The 20,883-nt window shown below is 35.9% G+C and overlaps 1 protein-coding gene across 1 annotated transcript; it reads left to right on the forward strand.

Moving 5' to 3' along the window:
* Positions 1 to 11,603: 11,603 nt before the first annotated feature.
* Positions 11,604 to 13,309, forward strand: LOC113110471 (class A basic helix-loop-helix protein 9-like). Its single transcript, XM_026274649.1, has one exon. It carries the CDS (start codon positions 12,165 to 12,167, stop codon positions 13,011 to 13,013), a length of 849 nt encoding a protein of 282 aa, XP_026130434.1. The 5' UTR covers positions 11,604 to 12,164; the 3' UTR covers positions 13,014 to 13,309.
* The last annotated feature ends 7,574 nt before the right edge of the window (positions 13,310 to 20,883 follow it).

Genomic DNA, 20,883 nt, shown 5'->3' on the forward strand with positions numbered 1-20,883 from the left:
CTTTTATGACAAGGTTTTTTTTTTTTTTCTTTTTTTTTGCTCACCCCCAAAAAACGACCCAATCTGAAACTCAGAATCCATGACATGATCTGAACTATGACTTGTTATTTGAAGGAAAAATACAAATCACAAACATTTTTGACCATGCTAACTTGTTCAGCTGATGTTCGGGCTGGTTAAATCTGTTTTGGGCTGCCAAAATCTAAATCTAAATCTAAATCTAAATCTGCAAGGCTACCAGGCATTTAGAAATTTTACAAGCCTAGTATCATTTTTGTCTCAAACAGCATTTCCACAGGGCCTATACAGTCACTGACTGTCTGATATATACTGTACATAAAGCTGGTGAAATATATATAAATAAACAAAAAATAAAATGACCTGCAACGCAGTGTTTGACCAAAGTACCAAAAGATATCTCCCCTCAGACATTCCTGTGATTTCAATGTCACATTAAAAATGACCACGCACTACAAAATTTCACTGACAGATAAAAATAGAGCATGACAGAAATTTAACAGCCCAGTCACTCAAAGTGACGGATAACGATTATTTGAAGCACAACCTCTGTAAAAAAAAATAAAAATAATAATAAATTGCTAAATGTATGTAACCACAGCAGTTGGAGCAGATCCTTAACTGCAAAGCTACCACATTTCCCATCCTGACCCACAGTATCCTGGGTTAAATGCAGTCTAACTGCCTCTTTAAAAGGCTAGGTTGATAAAACATCATTTTTTAGTTGGCCCTTTCTAAACATTGACCCCGTGCCCTTTGTATTTTCAGCCATAAATCTAAACCACCAGGTGACAAGCAACCAACATTTAACTTTACACAAACCACAGAGAAATACTGCTGCACCCATTTATGCTATGACTGGCAGGTCAGGAAGGTGATCCATCAGTGATTGCCACTCTCATTGACTGCCGAGGGCTTTGGCTGTCTCTGGGATTACAGGTTATAGAGCCTCTGCCTTTCCTATTTCAGATCTAGCACCTCTCATTGCCATGTTCATAACCCATCTCCTTGCTAAAGCCATCTCTCTTATCAGCCGGATTGCCTTCCAGTTGATTGTTTGTGAACAATCACTGCTTCCATTATTAAGGAGGTATTTCTGCGGGTCGCCCCGCTGAGACGAGGCATCCGGATGAGTGCTTCTGTGCCAAAACAGAACGACCTGTTATAAGAGGCAGCGGCAAGGTCATTGCTTTCAAATGACAACAAACCCGATCTCCAATCTTTTGTTAGCGGTGCAGCACGGAGGAAAATGGAGGGAAAATCTGTGGCTTTCCCTCCGGGAGACAGCAACAAAAAGAGCTCCCTTTATTTAACCCTTTGGCTTTGTAAGCATACTCTCGATGGCTTCTTTTTAAGATACAAGCTGGATGTTGACCCTGAAATATATAAGATCAATCTCTTCACAAGAGGTGAGGCAACTTAGACTGAGAGCTTTGTCCATGCTAGGAATGAGGTCTCAAGGATCTCATGTTTTCAACCAACTAGTTCGAGTTTTATCTCAATGACTGGTTGATCTTTAAATCCTCAATAGACTGGGTAAGGGTCATGACTACAAGACACTAATCAGACTCATTTATATATAGATGCTAAAAGTAGCCTTTCAATAGAGAAACTGACAGATATTCAGTGAATGAAAAGGCTAAATATCAGTATCGTTTTATTGAACAAAACTATGAAAAAGATGGAAGTGGATTATGGATTATGCATAATAACAGGAGCATTGCTCATAACAGGCCTTGAAATATTATCAAACAAAATATTCTCTAAGGTGATAAAATTGTTTAAAACGCTGTGTTGGCTGTATTAGTGATGCTTTAAAAGGGATACATTTAGACAGTCCTTTAAGAAGTTGTTACCATTTGCAAGGCTCTACAATAAAGATGACCAATGACCCAAAGGCCAGTGAGAGTGTTTCAGGCCAGTTCACATGCCTGTACACATTCACTGATCTTGTACACACAGGTTTATCTTTATGTATCAGTAAGAATGTTTTGATATCTACTGAATCTAATGAATCAGTTTTACATCATATACAAAAAAGTGTTTATCACTTTATGAAGTTATATTATAGCTATATAATTTCCAGCTTGTTGCAAAAAATTAAATAAAAATGTAAAAAAATTATGAAAAAATATAATTAAAAATATTTCTAATAATTACAAATTTACACAAAAATGAAAAAAAGAAAAAAACATTATTGCTGTGACCTTACTTACTTTTTGAAAGGAAGTTCTCGTTCACAAATCTACACACAATGAGCCTTACTCCAAAAACATTTGAGTAGTTTGCATTAAAAATGGACCATTCGGATAAGTCTCCTCCAGATTCATCAACACTTTGTGAAACTCAGATTTGAGCAATTTAAATGTTATCAAAATTCAGTGTTATTAACATTCTGATGTTTTTCACACTGTTTACGAGTGGTCAAAGGTATAGGTGTAAAAAAATGTATAACTAACATTTTGAAAAAATTAAGAGTTAGTAATCGGTCGGAACAGTTTAATGAATGATTTACACAGAAATTAATTCTGCTTGTTTTATGAATGAGCCAATTTCTCGCAAAGTGTTTGGTGTCTGTAGAGACTGCTGTTACAATATTGTGATTTAATGAACTTAGATTTCAGCACATGAAAAACAAAAACCGTGGTTGTTGCTCAGATGGGCTTTTATTCCAATTGATTTGCAATACATTTTTAATAATCAAAAGTCGGACAACACATGGTACTACAAAAATGAACTTTTTGTAGGAGAGAGGGGAGAGGAGAGTTTCACTGGAACTTTTAACACACTAAAGCACAGCTTTCTGATAAGTGACCCTCTTTAAAGCACAACCAGTCAAACACCCGACACGACTCTATACTATCTAGAGAGGAATCTCTGCAAAATCCAAGAGCTATTTTCCAGTTTCCAAAGAAGTGTCAAAAACATTTCTACTGTGAAACAACAAGCTGGTGGGATTATTCTAGTCTATATAACATGAAATAAAGTCAATCAATATAAAAACCCATGTTCACTTTCAGCATTTCACACAATAATGTGTGTAATGCATCAGGATGATCAAGCCTGCAATATCTATAATAAATGCCACATCCAATGCATGTTGACATGGTGCACTCTGCACACTTCAACATTCAGAGTAATGAAATAATGGCTAATGTTAGTGTGAGCTGCTCTTTTTCACAGCTGTTTCTAGCCATTAGAGAGAGAAAGAGAGAGACCACAGACTGGTCATATCGAGACGAATGAGGCAGTTCATTGGAACATGCATCGACTCCAGCCCTACAATGCACTGCAGCACGCCCGTGTCACTGAACAAACACTCTAGTGCCTCTGTTCCCCTGCCCATGTCACAGGTAATCTTGTTCTGTCTTAGTCATACTGGCCTGAGCATTGAGAGGCTTCATCACTCTCGTCTGGTCCAGAGAAATGCAGACAGGAAAGGTCAGCAGAAAGAGCGTGTAGGAAGGAGGGATACTGTCAGTTCTTGTCTGCAGTTAGGGACTAGAGGGGGAAATACAAGGGAAAGATCAGGACAACTTCACCCGCAGAACAGACATCACAATCAGGAGGAAGAGAAGACCACTGCATAATACACCACAGTGATTTGTTAAACTAAAGTAACACTTTACTATTTCCGTCAGGAGAGCTTTTGATGTTACACGCATCGCTGATGAGAGCACCTGTTCTATGAGCAGATGCTGAAAGGTGTAACTGCTTATCAAAGTCTCTGGCTGCATGAAGACAGTGGAAACGCATTCACTTTATGCCTCCAGAAATTGCTCACCTCAGTATTAAAGCATCATTCACCCTAAAACATAATATATTTTGACATTATTTTAAGATTTTAAGACAAAGCAAAGAAAACTTAAGGAATAGATATTTCAATATGGTCTCTAAATGTAAATAATTTTATTTATTTTTATTAGCAATGCCTCAAAAATGTAAAATGCAACATTAATTTGAAGATAAGCATCAGTAATTTTTGTCTGGCTTTCCAGCGCAAATGTCTAAAAATTATTAAAACCACATACGTTATTTACTTTAGAAACCAAATGACATAAGATATCTTTTTTTTATATGACATTGATCAAAATATAGTGAGCTTACAATGAAAACAAGAACAAATTAGAATTTAAAAGGGAAAATAAATTTTAATACCCCATTCAGAGATATTTGTTCTTGTTTCAAGATTAGAAAATAATAATAATAATAATAATAATAATAACTCAAGTAAATCTTTCTTCACATGATCTTTTGATATTCATATTGGAACATTTAATGCCATGACTTTATATGAATTTAAGACTTTCTGCTCCAATTTCTAACTTTATGGCCTTAGAAACCCTGTTCAATTACAGTTTTTTTTTTTTAAGAATCTTTAAACTGCCACCTTCCATAATTTTTTTTTTAATCTAATAAATAAGCCTGATTTTTTTTGTTAACTAAATAAAATATGTTTAAAAATCTTTATCTGTCTTTCTTGAGACTTTCTTGGAAGAACCGATGAATCTCATGATAAATTACTTGTTGATGTTACTCAGTTGCTTTAGATAAAAGTGTCTGCTAAATAACTTAATGTGAATGCAAGCTTCAGTGGAGGAAAAGGTAAGTCATTAGTGAAAAATAACTTCACTCCTCAATCTGTTCCTCACAAAACTATAGTATGACTTAGCGAAAGACTATGATTATAGCACATGATACTTTTATGGTCCTTTTTGGTGATTTTGTCCCTATTACAGCATATGGGTTTGAAACAACATGAGTGTTAGTAAATGTAGACATACTGGTCTAACTGTCCCTTTAAGATGTTAAATTCTAGTCATTTAGGTCATTTTTGTTTTTAACTAAGAGCATTTCACAGCAGGAGATTGAGAGAATACGGGTCAGACATCTGGTGAATATTCGTTCAGATGAGACGCTTTCTGTCAGGGCCGTGGTGCAGCACATGTTCTTGACAGGCATGAGACGTCGTACTTACGCAAAAAAATGCAGGTTTGAGAGCAGACTATCAGCCAGCCCCATTCTTTCTGTCTCACCTCAATAACTTCTGGTCCCTTGTGCACGGTGACTAATAAACAGAAGCAAAAGCCATTGAAAAAAGAAACCGGTCTCTCATAACCTTCACATTCACCTGAAATGAATCAGTGTTTTCTGGAGAGCTCAAACTATAACATGTTCCAAGGAAACTAAACACTTCAACCAAAACTGATAAACTGAATATGACATTTAAATCTTTTAACCGACAGCCACATTGACAGTAAACACATAGCTCCATCCATTGGAAACATGCAGTCATGACACTGAAAGCAATGGTGTCAAACTTTCTGATTACAGTTTCATTTTGCACAGCTTTCAGTGTCATGACTGCATGTTTCCAGTATAATATATATATATATATATATATATTATAGATAGATAGATAGTACAGCATAGATAGTGAACTTTACTTTGCTAAAAAGCATCTGCTAAAAATCTGCTTCCTTAATGATTAGACCATAGCACAACAAACATAAATAATTCATTCTGACACTAAAATGGTCTGGAAAGTAACCAAGATTGCAACGTAAACTTCTAAGCACCCGTCAGATCCTCTTGCATCACCCTCCAAAAATAGACCCGAGTCCATCTGTTCCCGCTCATTTCAGACCATTATATTTGATCTCTGAAAGAAGGTTCCAGCAGGGCATCTCAAATCTGCCGTCATTAGCGGGAACGCGTTTCAGTGGATACAGAAATAACACGGAGCGCAGGAGATATGCAGAGTAATTATGATGTCGAAATGAGCTTTTAAAGAGTAGATTAACATCAAATGGAAACCTTGGAACAAACCTAGCGAGAAAATACATGCTCATATTTCATAGATTTCAGTAAATCAGCAGGCACAACAACTGAAATGGGCCCAGATCATTTACAGGTATAGCCTAATGTTACCTTCAAAAAAAATTGCACAATGAAGCTGCTGGACTACTCAGAGTTTCAGTGTCATCCTCTGAAGAAAAAGGAGAATGATGCTGGAAGAAGAATAAGAAGAGGAAAACTGCATAATTATTATATAATTGCTGTTACAATTATAGTTTTATGAAAAATACACATGAGAGAGCATACATCTGTTTATGAATAATAATAAAAACTATCTTCATGTAATTATTTGTGCATACTTATTTTACTGGCAATATAACCATGATATAGAAGTATATGAATACATTAAATATAGTACTTTAGGCGTATTATTATAAGCCAGGCTGGAAATACAACACTGTCATATAGACCTAACAGTGGTCTCTGATCTTAAAACATGCTCTGGTTTAATGAATTAATGTTAACAAAAGTAGTAGTTACGTAGAAGATGGCTCAGATAAACCTACTGAAATAACACTGACAATGTAGCCTACAAACTGTCTTAAAAACAGACAAAACATGAAATCTATAAACTTTAGGCTACTTAGTCTCATAAAACAAGAGAAGTCACAAAAACACCTCACTTTACATATAAGAAAAAACAAGCAAACAAAATAAATAAACGGTCGGAGCTAGGTCCGGTGCATAATTCTCTATAGGCTAACATTAGATATAATATCTCTATCATTGGCCTTAACGACTAATTAGATGATTTTAAGTCATTTCATTTATCCGAGCTCACCAAATATTACGGCGCCCTCTGCTGTTATGACAGATAAAGTGTTAAAAGTTGATCCTATTTAGCTTTTCTCTGTGAAATACAAGAATAATTAAACGTTTTTGTAATTTATTATGACTAAACATAACAGAAACCATTGAGCATCCAGAATACATGTGACCAATTCCAGAATATAGCCTAGCAACAATGTAAACGGACATTAGATAAAATTTATAAAGTATTATTTACTATTCTAAAGAACAGTTACAGTAGTGTTTATTTCACTGTTTGCACCTTTTTAATCGTAGAGCCGTGTTTTTTTCATTCTGACGTAGAGCAGTTGTCACCTCACAGGACTTAATTTGGCGCTCTTTGCGCGAGCTGCACAACACAAGACCTTTATTTTCTCGACACGTCTGTCAAGGAGCCTAGGTAGTCGTCTAACTAAATTGCCCCAGTAATATTTGGGGGGCTGATAGCGTTGTGTTTTATATGTTTTAAAGGAATTTGATTTTTTTTTTTTTACACAAATAGGCTCGTGGATGTCAAGAAATAAATAAAACATGGTCCAATGTCAGGCTCCTCAATATTTCACCACGAGGTGGCGCTACCGTCATAGAAATCTTGCATGGGCGGCAAGACGGGTGATAAATGCATGCAATTTATTATAGCCATGAAATTTTAATTATTTGTTTTCTCTAAAGTGTAGTCAGAGTATTCTTCTATAATAGTTTCCCTCTTAGGTGGTGTTGGAAACCGTATGAATACATGAACATCTCTAATATACACTCTCTGTAATGACCTGCATTATTACTGACCGCAGACCACAAGGTGAACATAAAACTCCAAGACTACTATAGTTCATTTAATTTGACTGAGTAGACTAAAGACAAAAAATATGATAAAAGGCAATTATCAATTCCATTAGACAACTAATAAAAAAATAGCACAATGACAACAAGAGACTAAGACTAAACAGCAGATCCAGACCCAAAGATGTAAAGAGGTAGCCAATGTATCCTGCTTGTGGAGAAGATCAAGAAGACTATGAATAAAGAGCGAAACAGGAATGAGTCATGAGTGGAACAAACAGCTTTCACTACGAAAATAATATTTTCTTCTGCACAGGCAATTTATATTTGCCAGGAGATTTTTTTTAATTTCTTATTATTTATAATATATTTGTATTAAATTAAACATTTTCTCCTGGCTGGTTTAAAATTGCATGTAGTCAGAAAGTAAGCACCTGTGCTGTTAAACAGGAGAATCACAGTGTATTGTATTGTTTATGTTGGGTTGCTACCAAACACAAATGTGTCACAGCTTTACCACCTTGATGACAAACTCTTGTAAACCCTGTTATGCAGTCAGCATACTGTAGATATGTGTGAGCAAGCATTCCCTGCAGGCATTTCATATTGAATAACATGCACACCGTTTAAGAGGCAGGCCTACGTGCTGCATGTATGATGACTCCCTATATAGACTGATAATGGTTAAATCTTCCTCTCAAAAGCATATTTTCCACACACTTTGCTAAGTCAGTCCCTACATAGATAAAAAGTGTTTGCTCGTGACTCACAGGACTCTCACCTCAGCAGAGAGAGTGGGAAATGCGATGACTCTTAAACTGGATGGAGGTTATTAAGCCTGAAGAATGGCACACATTATCACTCTCTGCAGGAGCGCGAGTCGCCTCACTTTTTCCCACAGTAACACAATATGAATACAGTATAAAATTACTCTCATGAGCCTCTTTACGGAATGTCCTTGTTTTTCTTGTATATCAGCAACATTTCTTCTTACCCATCTGACCCGACTGAAGCAGTGCATGGAAATGAATTCTTACAGTTATAATAATTTATTCTATAATTAAGATATGTCTTATAATAAATGAGTTTCTGATGATGCTCATGTTATTAATTGTTTCTAATAAGTAATACTGCATTTATGTGTATATATTGTGGATTTAGTTTGCAACTTATTAGCAAAGAATTTATTATATTCCAGTAAAACACATATGCATATGGTGGAGAATAAATTAATTCAGAAATTACTAGATTTCACAATTAATTATACTAAATGGCCATAATACACTGACTTAAATGACTTTTTTTTTTTTTTAAGTAGAAAGGGAGAAAAATATTTTCTTGTAAAACTAACTTCATTAATCTTTATTTACGATTATGAATTATTATAATTGTTTTCATTATTTTACAGTGAGCGGACAAATACTTTTAATTATTGTTTTGTTTTTTTTAAGCAAGAAGGAAATTCTTTGTGTGAGTGAGCAGATTTTATAGAGGTGTGAAAATTCCTCTGGAAGTGCTGAAAACATGCATTAACATACCAGTGCAAAGCCAAGGTTAGTGGACAGAGCCGTGCTCACTCATTACGTTAACAGTCCCTCAGGAAATAAATATCTATAACGCTTTCTACAGACCTCTAATAAGACGCAGGTAACAACCATTCATTACAGAGGCTCAGGCCAGAGATTTACAAATCTCAGGAAAGTGCAGTTAGGCAGGTTCCCCTTAGTTTGAAAACGGTTATTTCTTTGAGGGCGTCACAGGACGAGCAGTAAAGGCTTTGATTTATTCTTGGCGGCTGATAATTGCTAGTGTCTTGTCATCTGTCAAAAGGGAGAGATTTGGACAGTCCGAGGTGCAGACTTCATGCTCTCTCTGGGAGGCCATAAATCTCTCAGGGGCCCCTTATAAATCACAGATTGCAGAGAGGAGTGCTGATCTCTTCCTGAGACTGATTATTCCATAAAAGAAAATGACTATAAAAATATTTATTTTGAATTTTGTTGCTAATACATAAATTAAAAGTGGTACACCTCAAACCAAAACAAAAATCAGAACAAGCAATAGAAAACTATGCTAATCAATTAATGTCAAAAAATATTATTTTCAAGGCCATTATAGTTAAAAACACACAATTAGTCATAAATGGAAATACTTGCACTTTTTGTCTGTTTTTTGGTAATTTTATAGATTGTCTTATTTAAAACTTTGATATTTATTTCCAAATATTATTAGACCCAGTTTTACAAGAAAATACCATTTCAGTTTTTCAGCTTTTTCAAGATTTCACATTTAATTTAATGTTAATTGCTATTTCTTATTATTTGTGAAATTTAATAGCAATTTCTGAGTGAAAACTGTTTCTACACACACACACACACACAAAATTAAGTGTATAATATAAAAGTTTGCTTATATATATATATATATATATATATATATATATAAAATTATCATTATACAATTTTGTTGTGTTTAAAAAATGTCTTTATGTCTATTATTTCTGATCTGTATTATGTCTGCCAAATAAAACAATATATATAAAAAATAGATTCATCAGGACAGTTAACAAAAAAATAATAATACATGTTTATTGCATCACAACTGCAGGAAACAATTTTTTTTTTAAATGAAATACACTTACACACTTTAAATATAATGTAAGTAATGATTTGCTTCATATTTAAAGTAATCATCTTTTTTAATGTAATAATAATCATATACATTTTATTTAGTATTTATTCTCATATTTCTAGAGCACAATTTCCTGCATTTCCTTTCAGCTACTAATGACAAACGATGCTCACACTGCATACGCTCGATACAAAATGAGCTTTTTTCTCATGGTTGAAAAGACAAACAGTCTAAAAGTAACAGCACTCTCACTGTAAACTGTCCAACTGTGTAATTGTTTTAGGGTATGGCGTCAATCAGCCTAGACAGCCCCCATAAAAGAGAAGCAGAGGAAGAGGCCTGACCTCTCATTCTGTCTGTCTCTCTGCCCTACACTAACCCAGCACACATGACAGAGGACAAGATGCCCCAAAGTGATTCATTTATCAATTATCATTATTAACACCAAATAATCACAAGGAAAAGCACATTTTTGGAGACATTACATAACACAGACTGGGAGGATGACAGCTATCCTTGGTATGGAGAGCTGTCAACAATGCTTTAGTACTGAACTATTGACTTACAGCAGCCGTTGTTCTTTGGATTAGAGAGCATGGTGAAGCAGGACATGATCAGGCTGCGGGCAGTGAAAGGACAGAGATCCATACAGACCAGATTCCCAATTGCACAACCTGAAACATGAGCATCATGCAATCTGTCAAAAACAAACCAAACAAAAGTATGCGCTCCCCCGTCAGTGTTAAACAGTGTGTAGGGTGTACTACTGAAGCCATGTTATAATTGTCAAATACCTGCTCTCCTTTTGTGGGCTTTGAAGTCCGAGTGTCTTTCTGTTCTTATCCTCGGGTGCTGTTCGGGCTTGATTTATTGTTTGTTACAAAGACACTCAAATTATACGGCCCACAAGGCCCAGCACCAACACAGCACCAAGATGCCATTGCTGGAGATGATAATTGTATCTGTGGACAAATGTAAATAATGGATCGCAAGTCCTTCACACATGAGAGGAAATCCACAAAATACTAGCTATTTGATAAATGTACAATTTGTCATGAGCACTAACAGACAAATTTAGATTGAACTCCCTGTGTGATTAATCACAAGTGCAGGACTCTACTATGAGACACTGCCCTTGAAGACTAGCACAGTTCAGTCATTATCACTAAGTGCTGAAATCATTCTTAACCGTTTTTTTTTTTTTTTTTTACCTGTTTTAAAATTTAGTGTCATAAAATGAACAACAAATGGAATGGACATACAACACTAAATCAAACATACATTTTACATTCTAATTAATGCTTATTACATCATTAGTATATGTATATTTTCCTGACATTTATGTATTCATTTACATAAACACACACATATATAATGCTGCATATATGAATTACAGTATATACATATAAACAATCATATACAATAAAATGCATAACAAATAAAACAACTTTATTTATACAGTAAATATAAAAAGTCTAATTTAATAATATAATTATATAATTTATATGATGAAATATCCCTGACATTACAAATCCACTAAAAGCTCTGAACCCAGGTGGTTAAATATAGTTTTTTTAAAAGACAGGAAAAAGTAAAGAAAAGTGAAGAATCTATAATCAGACAGTTTAAGATGCCAGTTGGTCATATTTTTTCCCCTTTGTGCCTGTACTTTCTCTGTCTGGGTCTTGCCAGAGTTCAAGGTCAGCTTGCCCTCCTTCAAAGGTGCCAAAAGCTCATTCCTCATCTCCGATGATTGTGAATAATGTTGTGATGTAATGCTTTCATTTTTTCCACAGTTTATGAGATGTACAAATCTAACACACTCATTGTCTGTGTTTTTATTTTTCTATGTCTGAGTTGTACTATTCCACGGCCTATACGTGGTTGTGTGGATTTTGCAGCAGGAGGCGTGTCTGGGGAGGGAGCAGCTGAATTTGCCTTGGGGAGCTCATAAACACCAGCATTTCTCATAGGTGACTGTACCATGTGACTCCCAAACGAGCTGCTTTAAAAAGTGGCCTGACCTGTTGTGAAACATCACAGGTAATCACAGGTCGTGTGTGAAAGCGTGTCAGCATAGGAGATCGATGACACTGGAAACAGTCTGCGGGTTCTCCATGGCGAGCAGAGGCAGCTTCACCAGCTCCGAGTTCTCAGAGGAGGAAATGGATGGGAGTCTTCAAGGGTCAGAGGAGCTGGACAGCAGTGACAGCGGCAGCTCGACGAATTGTTACCCCAACAGCGCCCTAAATGAGCCAGAAGAGAGACAGAGCAAGAAACGCAGCAGGCCGGTGCGCTCCAAAGCACGCAGAGTGGCGGCCAACGTGAGAGAGAGGAAACGCATCACAGATTATAACCAGGCCTTCAACGCACTCCGGGTGGCTCTGCATCACGACCTGAGCGGAAAGCGGCTGTCGAAGATCGCTACGCTCCAGAGGGCCATCGGTCGGATCTCGGCTTTGTCAGTCTTCCTCACTAACAACCCACCAGCAAGTGTGGTGAAATCCTGCAGCCACAATGAGTGTCACGGTCAGCCGGGTGGTTTGTGGCAGGAGCCGTCGCAGTCGCCGTCAGCTCCTGTCCGCCTCGAATCCCAGAGCTTCCTATCCTGGCACCAGCCGCTCAGCCATCATATACAGAACCCCTTGCACAGATTGTCTTCAGAGCAACATGCTTTCACGGGCCCCACTTGTCCGCCGTCCCCTCACTACCCGTGTTTCTCTCCTGACACCCAGGTTTACCCTTCTAGCGATATGGCAAGCTCATCCAGGTATGGACAGATAAGTGATGTTGGAGCATATCAGTCAGGAGTTTGGGGCTCTTGTGGCCCAAATCATATGGACAGTTATGGGGAACCAGCGCAGACGCTCCCTCTGTCCTGGCACATGGGGTACCTACAGGACGCTGGGCCCCAGCACTGCTACAGCACACTGTGATTCACACTCATGCACCAGGACTGCTGACACAGAGAGAACTGAAAAAAAATCACCGCCAACACCTGTAAACATGTGCATTTCTGGTTACCGTTTGGTAACATTGTACATATTTTGAATGTAATTACAAATAGTGTTATATGCATTAAGATAAATGTATATGTAATGAGCAAATTATATGCGATTTGCAAAAGTATTGCATTAGTAAAGAGAGGACAAGGAATGTTTGTACAAAAGAAAATCCTCTTGTGCATTTAGATGTTTGCATTTCAACTCTAATAAAATATGCAAAACAGTAACACTCTGACTCATCTTCATCCCAAAGTTAACATTTAGAGAAAATTTCTGTTTACAATAGGTAGCAATTAAGTGCATTATGTGTTTGCATGCCTGCAAAGACAAAGTCTGTTCCCTTCTACTCATTTCTGAAAAATGGAGCTTTGATCTTACGTGAACTGCTCATTCCTTTCATAACAGGATGTAAAAACATTCTGACGTAGCAAGGGTTAGCAGGAATCCCATTCATGCTTCAGTCTCGATGAGTTTGTGCACATTATTAAGCAAATAATTTTAACTTAATTCAGAATGATTTACGTCATATTTTTAATCTCACAGGGCTTTCCTTGTATTTTAACATTAAGAATTTATTCACTAAGCACATACTTTAATCCAAAGCAATAAAAAAAATAAAAATAAGAGGAATACACAAAACGAATGTAAGCATGTAAAATTCAAAGCTTCCAAACTTGCTCAGAGTTGTACAAGCTAAAACAGAAGGGAAAATGTTGACAAGCAAAATTTGTATATATGTATATATATATACATATATATATATATATATATGTATATATGTATGTATATATGTATGTATATATGTATGTATATATATATATATATATATATATATATATATATATATATATATATATATATATATATATATATATATATATAGACCATGAATCAATGTAATTGCTAAAAGAATTGCTCAATTGATAACAACGAAAAAGTTTTTAGTACTCGCTAAAATAGAGGAAAAAATACAAACAGTTAAAAAAAAATTTAATACGATTTTTTTACATTTATTTAATACATAGCATGCAAATACTTTTAGAATGCATCAACATGCACTCTAGTTTTCAAGTTGGCAGATTTGTTTTTTTATTTACACCCATTTATTTTAGCTATGTATCAGTGCAGCTTTTAGTTGTATTATTATTATTCGTAATATATTTTAAAACATTAAATGTGATGTTTTATGTTATTAACCAATTAAAGTTTTAACAATGCCATATGCCCCTTTTTAATAATCTTAAGACAGGCATGGACTGTCCAATGTTCTTGTTACATAAATATTAAATAAATGTAACAATTCAGTCAAGTGCTGATGGAAACGGTGAGGGACTTGTCTGTTCGGGGGGATATATAAAGACCATTCCACTAGCGAAGAATAGTGGAGGTAAATGTCTGAATATAGTTCTTGAAATATGAGTGGGACCCTCAGGTGAGGACCATCCTCAGAGTAGATCAATCTAAACACTGTTAATATAAGACCATTAGCATGTGCTTGGGGACAGATTTATGTCCTCACAGGAAGGAAGTGCAAGCTCTACCCAAAGAGAAAAAGAGAGAAAATCCCCCTTGGTCTCCTTCCGGCAGCCCCGTGGCTACTTTCATGGAGAGACCTGCAGGTGTCCGATCGGGCTACACAAACAAGGATGAGGGTGAGAGAGAGGAGGGGACGGATTGATTGTCTTCCTCTTATTTCATCCACAGACATGAATCATGGAAATCCCTGACTCACAGCAAACGTGCTGACTGACATTGACGATGAATGTGTTGAGTGATAGTGACAACATGTCTGTCGTCCTGCCTTGCGTGGCAGCGGGCCAGTCAGGCTTCATATGAACACATCAGCAGGTTTATGTGTTGTTTTCTGTGGTGAGCAAATCTTTCCCGTCAATCCGGACATTGCTCATTTGATCCAATGCATTCGTCATATCTGTCAGATGAAGATCTGTAAACAGTTTAAAATCGCAGTACGTAAATAATCACCAGCTCAATGGAAGCATTTAGACACTAGAGGGCAGCACATTATTTGTGCAGACTGGACAAAGGCAGGACTTTAACGTACTGTAGTACAAAATAGAATCTTTTATTATTAGCCACTATTAGAAAAAAAGTTGCTCATTAACATTTTCTGTAAAAGTTACATACATTTTTAGAAATAATGCTTCAATAATACTTCAATTCCTAAAATGATTGAAAAAATGACAAGAACAATTTTACTGCTAAAATATACTAGTCAACATTTGAAGTGCATCAAAAAAGTTGTCCTAAGACAAGAACGGGTATTTTGGTTTTAGGACAACTTTGATGAAAGGTTTTGATCCACTTCAAATGTTGACAACTGCAGTACATAATATAATTAATAATTAACATAACATAACATAATATAATTAATAATTAACATAATTAATGCAAGTGCTTTTATAAAATAATATGCTTCACATTTCTACAAAATTACTTGTGTAGTGATAATCATTTTAAAGTATTGTGCTTGAGTTTACCTTTTACTGAAAAAAAATGGCACGTTCACATCTTACCTAATATTGTTTAGTAAAAACCATGTAAAAAAAAACTTATGGAGGCCCATTTCTGCCATAAAAAAAGGGAAAAAATGAAATTGTGATGTTTTCCCCCTCACAATGTGGACTTTTTTTTCTCGCAATTCTGATCTTAAAAAAACATTTAAAAAAATCTGAATTGCAAGACAAACTCTGACTTTTTTCTCTGAAATCTTTTAATCTCACAGTTCTGACATTTTCATTTTCTTTTTTTGCCATTGTGAGTTTATGTCTTGCACTTCTGACTTAACATCTTACAATTTACACGAAAATAAATGTTGTAAAATTGTGATATTAACTCAGAATTAACTCGAAAAAAGTCACAATTAGTCTTTTCTTTCTACATTTTTATCCTATGGAGGAAACCATAAAGGAAGAGACAATGCAGTTAAATAGTGATGATTTAAGTGTCATCTCATCTATCATCAGTAAAATATGGAGTGCCACAAGGATCCGTCCTAGGTCCCCTTCTATTTTCAATATATATGTTGCCCCTTGGTAATATTATTAGAAAATACGGAATTAGCTTCCACTGTTATGCTGATGATACTCAGCTATATATCTCAACGAAACCAGATGAAACTTCCTAATTATCTAAGCTAACAGAGTGTGTTAAAAATGTAAAAGATTGGATGACACACAATTTTCTCCAATTAAATTCGGATAAGACAGAGATATTAGTTATTGGACCAAAAAACACTACACAGAATCTTGTAGATTACAATCTGCAACTAGACGGATGTAAATACTTCCTCTACAGTCAGAAATCTGGGTGTTATATTAGACAGCAATTTGTCTTTTGAAAATCATATTTCCAATGTTACAAAAACTGCATTCTTCCATCTTAGAAACATTGCCAAGCTACGAAACATGTTATCTGTTTCTGATGCAGAAAAGCTAGTTCATGCATTCATGACCTCTAGACTGGACTATTGTAATGCACTTCTAGGTGGTTGTCCTGTTTCGTCAATAAAGAAGCTACAGGTAGTCCAAAATGCAGCAGCTAGAGTCCTTACGAGGTCAAGAAAATATTATCATATTACCCAAATTTTACAGTCTCTGCACTGGCTACCTATTAAGTTCCGTATCAGTTACAAATTATCATCACTTACCTATAAGGCCCTAAATGGTTTAGCTCCAGCGTACCTAACTAGCCTTCTACCACGTTACAACCCATCACGCACCCTAAGGTCACAAAACGCTGGACTTTTGGTCATTCCTAGGATAGCAAAGCCCACTAAAGGAGGTAGAGCTTTCTCACATTTGGCTCCCAAACTCTGGAATAGCCTTCCTGATAATGTTCGGGGTTCAGACACACTCTCTCTGTTTAAATCTAGATTAAAAACACATCTCTTTCGCCAAGCATTCGAATAATGTATCTTTTTAATTGTGAGTGTAGTTGCATCTGATCAAAGGTGCATTTTTATTCATTAGCTTGGGTTAAACTAATTTTACTTTGTTGGATCAGCAGCTATGCTAATGATGTCTGTATTTTGTTTCTATGTTTCGCCGTAAATAGGATTTACACAAGCTCCAGTCTGGATCCAGAACACCTGAGAAGAGATGATGCTGACCCTCAGAGGACCTCAGATGATGCTAACCCTGAATCAACAAACAGAACTAACAATTATTGCTAAATGTGTGACTGAATCATATAATAACTTAATTATTAATATTGATAGTTCATCGTCTAGCTGACTACGTCTTTTATTATTATTATTTTTATTTTTTCTAAAATCCTGTCAAATGTGCACAAACTACTAGCTACTACTAAATATTGTAGAAACATAATTTTCTGTAAAGTTGCTTTGTAACGATTTGTTTTGTAAAAAGCGCTATACAAATAAACTTGAATTGAATTGGAAAAAAAAGTGCTATTACAGTGCAGCTCAGACAGATGAATGAGCTTATGAGTATTTGTAATGCAGAGATTTAAATACAGTGAGTCATGCATGGCTCAATAACACCTCTCACTAATAAAATTCACCAGCTTCAAACCCACGCTGATCTGCCAGGTCGGGTCGGGTCGGCCACACCGCCCCCATGACGTCTGCCATAGGTACTGTTGACAGAAGAATGTGCAGGGGAGCACATGCCAAGACACTGAGCACAAACAGAGAGAGAGAGAGATGGCAGATGACTCACCTGTAGCCTCTCTACTGCTTGCTAATGATGGAAGACACATTCACACGTACACACAAGGCCAAAGCTACAGGCAGTTAAAGCGTGATAGCAGAGGTTAGTGTTTATGACCGTTTTGATTGGGTTCGGGCACCTTCATGGACACAGATTTGGTTTTGGACCAGAGTAGAGGCCTGTAATTGGAACAATGCTCTGGGACAGCGTCCGTGATCTGCCAGTGTTGGCACGTAGTGTGCTGTTCATTTGGATATTCATGTCATATCTGTGATCTGCCCCCTGACTATCATCCACAAAACATAAACCACCAGCAGATGGTAACATAACACCACAGCTGAAAGAGCCGCTTCCAAAAACAACTACTCTATTGTGTTTAACCCTGTACAGCAGCCTAGAACAATCAAATGTTTTGGCATAGAAATGTGCATGTGCTTTCTGTTGAGTATCATATTTGATACATCAGGTTTGTACGGCTCATATTGTGTGATGTATGGTGGGAGCATATGCAGTTCACATTTGAGGAAGATTTCAAACGCTCAAACAGAGCCAGTGTATACAATTTGGTACAGTTACTGATATTTGTATGGGCAAAATAAGATGATATTCTGAGAAGTACTGCAAGCTTGTAACATAAATCAGTGAGATTTTCATTATATTATACAACTACTTACATAAAATGCATATACAATACACATCAGTTGTCACGCTGTATCTCCCAATTGTCTTAATAAGATGATATTTAAATGTTTAGTTTTATGATCAAAGCTCTCTTTTTCATATAATGCAATGCAATCCAATGAAAGATGTATTAACAAATGTTACTCAAACCTTAAGGTATCAAATTTGATCACTTTAACATGGTGTTGAAGTAAAAATATGTAAACTTGATTATATGAGAAAGTTGCTTCAGTCCAGTAAGTTTTCATCTTAAAATATTACTAACAACATTACATTTATTCCTTAGTTTACTTAAGATTTCATAGCAAAAAGACCACAACCTGAAGGGGGTTTCTAGAATTCTACTTAAAGGCCTAAACTTTCTAAAAAAGTATCAGTCAGATGAAAATCAGTCCGATTTTGCTCTCATTAATTTCATAGCTAACATGAATCAATTATGAATACACAATTAAATCACATTTTCACACTTTTTTGCATAATTTGACAAAATTATAGCTTTAATAGATATGACGCACACACAAAAATATTCAGTATTCAGGACAATCAAACTATATTTTTTTCAAAAATGTATAATTTTCATCAACGCATATTTAAATTTAAATTTAAATCAAATCATATTTCGATCAGATTATCATACATCAGGCAGTACGAAGGTGGAACAATCCTTCTGAAAAGCAGCAAAAGTAAATTAAACCTTAAAAAAAAAACACCAACATTTACATTTTCATTTTTTGGCAGATGCGTTCATCCAAAGCGATTAGCTAAAGGAACACCTCATTCTACTGCCAAAACACTTTCTCCACTGCTCTTAAAAGCATGAAATTAATTTACATTTATGGCTTAGCTAACTGGTTTAAAAATTCTTTGAAAGGAGTGTCCATTAGCAAAGATGTCAGTATTGTGTCCACCAAGCAACTACAATTGAGTTCTATTGGAATGCTACGGATAGCTTTCTCCTACAGAGCTCCTAGACAGAAATATTATAGACTCACCACAGTCAGACAAAATCAGGATTTCCCACAATCCCCTGAGCATTTATATAGTTGTTTATCTCTCATACTGAGTTAAATGTCAGCGGTTAACACAGCTTTGAGTGTCAGGCCTGGGAAACGCAATAACTGATCTCTGCAGTGATTTCTGCTGTCTGCTCAGTTGAATTTGCTCACTGCGGGGATTATGAGAAATTCAGCCCCTCAAGTTCTGTCCATGCCAAGTGCTGTCTCTCGCTTCCTCTCTTTCATTATATTTCTCTTTCTTTCCGCATCATTGCCCCTTTCCTCATCCTAAACTCTTATATAAACTCTTCCAGTTTATCGCACCAGCTCAGTCTCAAACATCTCTTGGATTTGTACTCGAGGTTTCTATATAAACTGGTTTTCACGCAAACAGATGCTATGCGCATTTTAGTTCTGAAAGAAAAATACCATTAAACCTCAGCGCTGATCTACATGAACATTTGTTTATCCAAAGAAAACTGAGTGGGTTTCATCAGACCATAACCTTGACCTTTTGACCCCTTTATACAGACTCTGCAGGTGGATAAAAACCCAAAATAATCTGTATTTTGGTACATCATAACATTACGATTTAGATTTTTCTACGGGCTATTTGGTTTATTCTGAGAGTTTTATGGGGGTTATTTGAATTTCCGATTATTTGGTAGAGCCACATTGTGCAGAAACAACGATTCATTGTTGTTTTTGTAAGTAAAATTGTTGCAAACATTCAATTTCCTATTACAGAGACAAATGGCACAAATTACAGAAATTCATTTCACACATCAGGGGTCTTATATTGTGCCAATGATGTGGTGTTCATTAAAAAAAAAAACATAAAAACTGTAATCACCAACATAAATATGGCAGGCTACAAACTCCTCTTTAAATCCTCTTTTTATGCACTGCTCTTCTCGCACAGCTGAATGAGTTTGACACGAAGAGAGAATGGACCCGTGGAGAGAGATTCTCATCAGCATGAGCATCAGTTAATGAATCAATCTCATGTTAACATTGCAAATCTCACTCATCATAGACATCAGTGCAAGTCTGGCACTTTCAAACACCCAGCAGTTCAGTATTGTTATCACATAACCATTAATGAAAATGATCATTGTATGTGCGTTAAAAAGCCATCTGTTTTATTACTAATCATAATCGCTGTCTGTATTAATCTTGTAGTCATTTTACATTGAAAAATTTATCCCTTCCAGGTCAGATCATGTCCATTTTGAAAGCCAACAAATAACTCTTTCAGATTGTGTTCTGGATAAGTTATGAGTCTCTTGGTAGGTTTTTAAATTTCAGGGTTTTCGTTCACAAAATAAATTACTTTGCATCATCAAGAAGCCTACCCTGACAAGCTCTTGCTCAACTTAAATGCTTATTTGAGTTCCCTGAATGTCAAAGCACTAAACTCGAAACATACCTTTC

The sequence above is a fragment of the Carassius auratus genome, chromosome 10 (genome assembly GCF_003368295.1).
Source record: "Carassius auratus strain Wakin chromosome 10, ASM336829v1, whole genome shotgun sequence".
NCBI classification, from domain to species: domain Eukaryota; kingdom Metazoa; phylum Chordata; class Actinopteri; order Cypriniformes; family Cyprinidae; genus Carassius; species Carassius auratus.

What these genes read in the sequence shown, in the direction of transcription:
- LOC113110471 (XM_026274649.1), top strand. Translation starts at nt 12,165, where the DNA reads ATGACACTGGAAACAGTCTGCGGGTTCTCCATGGCGAGCAGAGGCAGC.